At 52.0% G+C, this 7,537-nt stretch overlaps 1 protein-coding gene across 1 annotated transcript; it reads right to left on the bottom strand.

Annotated features, from left to right (window-relative positions):
- Positions 1-237: 237 nt before the first annotated feature.
- Positions 238-6,741, bottom strand: MON1B (MON1 homolog B, secretory trafficking associated). The gene is made up of 6 exons (XM_049786275.1): positions 6,652-6,741; positions 6,018-6,187; positions 4,115-4,456; positions 2,760-3,576; positions 2,362-2,509; positions 238-891 (listed from the first exon to the last, which is right to left on the bottom strand). The coding sequence occupies exons 2-6, from the start codon at positions 6,175-6,177 to the stop codon at positions 682-684; spliced, it is 1,677 nt and encodes a 558-aa protein (XP_049642232.1). The 5' UTR covers positions 6,178-6,187; positions 6,652-6,741; the 3' UTR covers positions 238-681.
- Between the last annotated feature and the right edge of the window lie 796 nt (positions 6,742-7,537).

Below are 7,537 nucleotides of genomic sequence, written 5' to 3'. Positions count from 1 at the left end.
GTTAGTGCCATTTTATGAATGAGTAGAATGAGTTTTAGAAGCTAAGTGTACAATCTATGTAAAAAAAAAACATAGACTCAGGGCCCATGGGAAAGCCAAGTGCTTTGCTGGGGGTGTAACCTTTTTGCTAAGATGAGCAGCAACCAGCATCGATGGGGTCATCTCTGACCAGGTCAAGGAAATGTCCTTAAAGTTGGCCTTAGGCCTTTCGAAAAGGTATAGTTTTTTGAATACCTTAGCTGGTTTTAAGCACAGGTGGGGGTCTTCATTCTCAATGTCAGAATACCGGTGGGTCAAGTAGTGCAACTTTGGCTTGCCCTGAGCACTTAGTGCTGAAATTCTATCAAGGTCAAGCAGATCAACTCCAGATGCCAGTCTGAAGGTAAGGTGCCCAAGACTAAAGAGGCAGAGCCTGTCTGAGGTTGGAACATTATCCAAATGGAGGTGAGCATCTCTCTCCTCAGAGGCTGAGGTACAGGAAAGGTCTGGGGAGGCAGCATATTCATCTGTGTGGATCTGACCATCACCAATGCAGTCCTTAGCCCACTGCCCAGGGAGATGGCGACCACCACTACCAACCCTCTTCCACTTCCAGCCAAGAGAACCACTTCCAGTTGGTACCACCAATTTCCAGTTATTTGAGGTGGCTTCCAGCTCTGCCCAAACTGGGAGCTCTACCTCTTAGAGTCCAGTAAATATGCCATTATGGGAAGCCTGGTCTACTGGGGCAGCAGGGGCTGCCAAGGGTGTTGAGTACTTGGGTGGGTAACGGATGAACAACCGATCCTCCTCTTTCTTCACCCAGCGCAGGAGTTTGGTCACTACCAAGATGGCACTTCCCTTGGTAACTAGTGGACTGAGGCAGGTATAGAGCTCAAACTTGGAGGTCACCTGGGGGTTGGAAAGGAAACTGAGTCAGAGGTACTAGAGTTGGCTATGCCCAATCTTGCCCAACCCAGCATACCCCATACCAGTCTTTCAGTGAGTTTCCAAACCCATCTAGCAGCAACCTGGGTACTGGACAAAAGCAAGTCAGCTGGTACTACAGTACCACAGGGGGGCCAGGGAATTGTAGTTGGGTCAAGGGGTCAGCTCTATCTAATAGCTTCAATAGAATGACAATGATGATTCAGTGTTTGAGTGTTCGTGGTTGTGCGTGCGTGCGTGTGTAGCTCCTCCTCCCCGCTGTAGGGTGCCTCAAGCTCAGGGCTACAAGGATGGAAATAGTGGGACTCCAGGTCTGTGTGTGTGATAAGTATATGTACTCTTTGGACTCAGTTGATTCATCCAGGACAGGGAATGACATTTAGTTAGCAGCTATTAATGTATCAGGTCTGTTCTGAGCTCCTCATACCTGTTTTCTTCCTCTCTAGGCTGAACATAAATAAAAGTTAAGTCAGTTTACTCCCATTAGCAACCTGAAAAACCTGACCTGACCAGCTTCCCCACTGATGCTCACTGCTCTCTCCTAGTATCCTAGTAAAGGGCACTGATGAATGAAGTCTGGAGCACATGTTCATGAATATGCTGATATTCAGTCCTCATGATGACAAATCTGGCGGTGGAATTTTTGGAGTAACTAGGTGAATAACCTATTAGTGACCCTTTAAACTATCACTTCTTATTAAGTCTTATGTTGCTGAAAGTCAAAGTTAACCCTTAAAACCTGTGGCTGCAAAGACAGTATAGTGGGTAGGCTAATTGCACATAGCTGACTAAGGTTTGATTCCCAGCTCACTACTAGTAAGGGTTCCCACCACCAGGAGTGATCCCTGAGCCAGGAGTAAGCCCTGAGCACAGGTGGGTGTGGCCCCCAAATAAACAAGACTTTAAAAAAATCCAATCTGTGGCCCAGAATGCCTATTAGGTCACAGTATGCAAAAAATAACTTAACCAGTATGCCTTGAATGCAGAACTGGGAAAGAAGGGAGTCATTTGCTTTGGGGTCACTTTGGCTCTAAATAGTTGACCTCTCATGGTCCTGCAGAAGGTGAGGCTAGAAGGCTGTAAGAAACCCCAGGGTTAAAGACAACTCAGACAGTGGCAAAGTTTGGTACTAACGCTGCTAGGGACTCATGGAATCAAAACTCAAATGGCTGGGCAAATGGGATCAGCAGCCACAATAAGAGTTGATCACGAGGTATCGTGAAAGTCCAGGTAGAGTGCTAGCTGCTTGTGGGGGGATCGCAGCAAAGAATGTTGGGTCTAATAGTGGGTGACTGGCACTGCCTGTTATGCAGTTGGCTTTCAGGACAGCATCTTGACCTAGAGCATAAGTCAAGGTGTGGTGGTGTGCTTACAGGACGTGGTAGGGCAGGAAAAGGTGCTTGAATGGGATGTATTCGGACCCACACCACTCACCCAGGCCAATAGTGTCTCCTTCTCAGCTACGTGGTAAATGAGGCGCAGGGGCCGGGAAGCACTGTGAAGCCGAGCATGTAGGCGGTGGTAGAGGTCAGACAGCCGCTGTCGCTCCTCCTCCCCGCTGTAGGGTGCCTCAAGCTCAGGGCTACAAGGATGGAAATAAGTGGGACTCAGGACCCAGTGGGCCTAGCTCCTTATCTTTTAAGGAGTTCAGGTATACTCAGGAACTGAGGATACTCTAGGAGGGAAGGAGGGAAACCCAATTCCCCCATCCCATGAGTGCTGAGCCAGTAGAACAGGGGATTTTTGGATTAGTAGAAGAAAAGGGTAATGGACCAATTTCATCAGAGAGAGGTCCAAATGGACAGACCCACGTTAGGTACACCGGCTCCCACCTGGTGAACTGGGGCAGTTGGCGGTGATGGTCAGGGATGTCCAGTGGTTTATAGAGGAAGTGCCGGAGGCCTGGAGCCCCCACAGCCTGCACACTGTAGGCAGGGGCCCTGGCTGATGGGGCGCTGCTGTTGGTGGCATCTGCTAGGGCACGCATGGCGTCGAGGGTGCGCATACCGTCTTCTACCAGGCGCCGGCAGGTGGCCATGTCATGGAAGGCTTCAGGATCGGTGCCCAGCAACAGAAGGCAGACGGGCATGGCATCCAGGCGGGCCACATAGGCATAGAAGAAGCCATCGGGGTTGAAGCGGGGCAGACACACAGGTGCCCAAGCCTCGCCTGCTGCAAAGGCAGGTGCGCCCACCCAGTCCAGCAGCAGTTGCAGGTCAGCAGGGTCCAGCCGGCACTCAGCCAACATGTTCCGCTCCTGGGCTGCGGTCACCAAGCGGCCACCCACTGCCAGCAACGACAGGGCCAGACCAGGAGCCGTGCACCGGCGTAGTAGGGAGCCCAGGGCATCCCGTAAAGCACGGGCCAGGGGCACGCAGTGCACAGCGCCCAGCAGAAGGGCCCCTGGGTCTCGCTCCACAGTGTCCAGCAGCCGGTCGAGTGTGCGCTCTGAGCCAGTAAGCAGGCGGCGCAGATCGTAGTTCTGCTTGTGTGCGAAGATACGAGCCACGCTAGCACGGGTAAGGGTGCTGACAATCTGCGCGTGCACAGCCAGCAATTCCTGGCGCAGCTGTGCTGCCGATTGTGGAGTCCTAGACACAGCCACCAGCAGCAGTGGGCCCTGTTGCAGGAACACCAGCTTGTGGTCCTCTGCATAGGGGCAGAGAGAGGGTAGGAGGCAGAGAATGTAAAAGCCTTGTAGGTCCTCCCCCATCCCTCCCTCACCCCTCAGGCCTGATACTCCCTCATGGACATGTGGGCAAAGTGGAGGAGTTGGATCTTTTTAGAGATAGGATGGGAACTTTACTAATTCAGCGAGGCACGTGTTCTAGAGGAGGGAAAAATGGAACAAGGACTGCCATCAAGCCAGAGTGAGACCCAGTAAGCCAAAGAAACCCAACAAGTCAGTGAGAGATCCAACAAGTCAGAGACCCAGCAAGCCAGAGTGACCCAATAAGTCATAAATTCAGCAAACCAGAGACCCAACCATCTTTCCTCTGGCCACAGAGATGCATTGAGTCAGCTTAATGGGATAGGCCAGTTAGAACCCAGTAGTAGGTCAGAAGGTCAGAATCTGAAGGACTGTTCCTGAACAGAGTTGTACTCCACATTCCCTCACCTATGGGAAATAGGCCCCAGACAGACAGACCTTTAGGCAGCCCCAGATCCCGTCCACCCAGCTACTCACCAGCATAGATGGCACGGATGGTGTCTCCAGCGCTCTGCACAAAGGACACGAGCGCAGTCATCACACCCATAGTGGTGGACAGTGCCTCCACGCTCCCATACCGCGAGTAGATGGGCTTTCCTGCTTCACTCAGCACGAACACATGCTTCCGTTTGTTGCGCCAGTCCTCGTCACTGGGGTCCCCTCCACTGAAGTCCCCATCCAGGATCCCTGAGCCATTCTCTGGGCCATCCAGGGCTCTGCTCTCAGAGGTTTCAGTATCCCAGAGTTTGCAGGGGTGCAAAGGAGCTTGTGACTTGGGCCGTGGAGACAGATGGGATGGCTGGTCCTTGGTCTCAGGTGCTGGAAGGGAGCCCTGTGGTCATCTGTCTGTAGAAGGCCATTAACCCTGTGTGCCTTATGAACCACCACTGCCACCAGTCCCTTAGATATCCCTATTACCCCTATTATCCCAGCCTCAGTAATATAATCTCTTCATCATTATTACCCCTTCGTGTCCCTTCAAGCCACCTATTCCAGTGTTAATAGCTGCTACCCCCAATCTTCAAGCTCCTCATTGCCTGATTCTTATTAATATTTTCATCTTCAGCAATTCCCCATTAATAATGACCTCCTGTTTATTCTGATATCTACCCCCCATCATAATGGATGTCATAATACCTGGATCTCTTCTCCTTTCTACTACTCCAGTTCCTCATTTTTTCCCCCCGTTTCTGTCCACTCATCCTTAATGACCCCAATGACTCCTAGTCATTCACTTGTTTCTTGACCAATAATTTGCCCATGAATGCCTTGAATCTCTGCTAATCATCCACCCACAGAAGTCAACAATACCGTCACACTCTGTACCATAAATAGACAGGCTTGCTCTTGTCCCCCGACTCTTGCTCTTGTCCCCTGACATTCTTCCCCTTTTACTTCAGTCATAATGGACACTCATTCTCCAATAACTGCTATTACCATTTTGCAACTGTGTCTCACCAACTTCCTCATCAGTCCCAATGACCTCCAATTTCCTTCTTCTCCCATTAACACTCACTATGGGCTGTCCCGTGGCCCAATTATCAATGGTTCCCATCAATGACTGTCATTTAGTTCTTTCCACCATTTAATCAACATAACAACAGTGGCTAGGATGCTTGCCTTGCATGCAGCCAACCCAAGTTTGATCCCCAGCATACCAGAAGGTCTCCCAAGCCTGGCAAGAGTGAATCCTGAGTGCAGAGACAGGAAGTAACCCCTGAGCAACACTGGGTTTGGCCCCCCCAAAAAAACAAAAACCAATGAGCCCTTTCTCATTCCCCAGTTCAAGGGAGTCCATGAGCATTAATTTCCCAGGGACTCCCATTGATTCTGCACCAGAATCTTCTAAGACTCCTAGTCCTCTGACTCACCAAGTAATCCCAGTGAAATAATTTCATCTGTTTACTGCTTCCACATTAATGACCCCCATGAACACGCAGTAATAGTGAACGCCTTAAAAACTTCCTCCAACAATTAGTTCATCATAAAAGTAAGAACTCTGAGGGCCCTCTGGGCTACATTACCCAGATTAACCACTGAAATAATGCTCAAGCCCTTAGGCACAGGCTTCTATCAGTGACTCTATCAACTTTTTTACATCATAGACTTAAATATTCTTAAAATGTCCAATGCTCTTCTCTGAACCCAACAAAATCCTCTTTTGATTCCTCAGGTGACCTACGCGCACACCGAATGCCCACCCTGCTTCAGTCCATTCCTCAATGATATCAACGTGTTCCTGGGGCTCCCAATGGGTGTTGATCTGCAATGGATTAAATCCGCATACACAATGAACCCCCTTCCCCCAGAACAAAGGCACCATACAGAAATTCCTTGCAAGAGTCCAGTGAGGTTTGGGGGGGAAAGGAGTGGTCCACACCTGCTATCTCCAGGCCCCCGTCGTCCCCTGGATCCGGGGGGTCCGTGTGGTTAACTCCTCCACCTTCTGCTGCAGCCTCCACGATGGGGCAGGGCGGCGTGTCCTCCAAGTCCTCTGCATCCCCGGGCTCTGGGGCAGCGGGGTCTCCTCCCGCCTCCATCTGCACATCCCTGTCGGGGAGGGGAACCCAAGAAACGTATTGGACACCTTGGCTGAGCCCGTTCCCCACCCTGGGGACACACTGCTAGTGCTCGTTTTCCAATCTTCCTAACCCCCAGGGAGGGTTTCAACAGGATCTGACACTCAAAACACAGTTCTTGCACCCGCCAGCAATTTCGGGAAAAGGAGGCGCTGGGGGGGACTCAGAAGTGGAATGCAGACACGCTGACACCTTTTTGCACGCTGGCTGTCAGCTGGCCCGGGGGCATCCCCACCCTGAGCACGGGCTGCACCGCACTTCCGGGTGCGGCTACTCTCGCGCCGGCTTCCGGGTATCGCGCCGCTCGGAAGGCACTTCCGGTGGTGGAGCTTAGAGCTTCTCCTCCCCAAGGCCCAAGAGACCCAGGGTCTCCTAACGCCCCCACTGGCAATCCCTCTTCATCACTGGGCAGACTCGCGCTTCTCCCGCATCTACCTCAGAATCGGGTTGGGAACCCAGTGAGTCCCCTCCGCAGTTCGGCCCAACACACAGCGGTAGCTCGCGCGGCCCTGGGGCGACCGGAAGCCTTCCGGTTCTAAAAGGCTTAAAGGGGGGGGGCGAGCCTCAGGAATCAGCCAATCCGGGAGTCCACAAGGAGGCACGGCCTCCTACATAGACCAATGAAAAGCGAGCTCTTTGTATAGTCACGCCCCTATCTGGGCTGGTCTACTCTGCTCCAATGAAAGGCGTCGGGTTGCTATTGTTCCCGCCAGTCTATTGATGGACATCTTTTAGACCCAATAGGAAGCTTCTACGAAACTCTGGTCGCCCAATAGACGGGCTCTGCCAGGACGGAGGCAATTGACTCTTCCTTGTCTCTAAGCGAAGTAGGCAGAAACTGGGCTAGAGACTCGCGGGCCTGAGAGACGGTCGTCGCTGCCAGTCAGAGTGTGGTGCGCAAACTGGGCAGCCGCGGGGATTCGACAATTTAAAGCGAGGGGCCGGCTTCGGCAAGTGTCGAAAGTGTTCGTGCGGGCCCGGAGAGATAGCTCAGCAGCGTTTGCCTTGCAAGCAGCCGATCCAGGACCAAAGGTGGTTGGTTCGAATCCCGGTGTCCCATATGGTCCCCCGTGCCTGCCAGGAGCTATTTCTGAGCAGACAGCCAGGAGTAACCCCTGAGCACCGCCGGGTGTGGCCCAAAAACCAAAAAAAAAAGAAAGTGTTCGTGCCTTTATGCCGTAAGCCGTGGAAAGGGTTCTACGGAAAGCTACGAACTTGGATGTCCTATGGGAATGAGTTTACTAAGTCACTGTAGGTAGAGAGTGACCGACCAGGCCTGCAAAAGCCCGAGCTCGAGTCACTTTTAAAACTGGTCTTTTGG

The sequence above is a fragment of the Suncus etruscus genome, chromosome 14 (assembly GCF_024139225.1).
Source record: "Suncus etruscus isolate mSunEtr1 chromosome 14, mSunEtr1.pri.cur, whole genome shotgun sequence".
NCBI classification, from domain to species: domain Eukaryota; kingdom Metazoa; phylum Chordata; class Mammalia; order Eulipotyphla; family Soricidae; genus Suncus; species Suncus etruscus.
The sequence above is the reverse complement of the archived record's forward strand: the minus strand, read 5'-3'. Positions and strand labels throughout refer to the sequence as shown.

Excerpts from the sequence above, each read along its gene's own strand:
- MON1B (XM_049786275.1), bottom strand. The coding sequence starts at position 6,177 with ATGGAGGCGGGAGGAGACCCCGCTGCCCCAGAGCCCGGGGATGCAGAG. Across the intron at positions 2,510-2,759 it reads CAACTGCCCCAGTTCACCAG|CCCTGAGCTTGAGGCACCCT; the intron begins GTGGGAGCCGGT and ends CCATCCTTGTAG. Across the intron at positions 892-2,361 it reads AGGAGACACTATTGGCCTGG|GTGACCTCCAAGTTTGAGCT; the intron begins GTGAGTGGTGTG and ends TCCAACCCCCAG.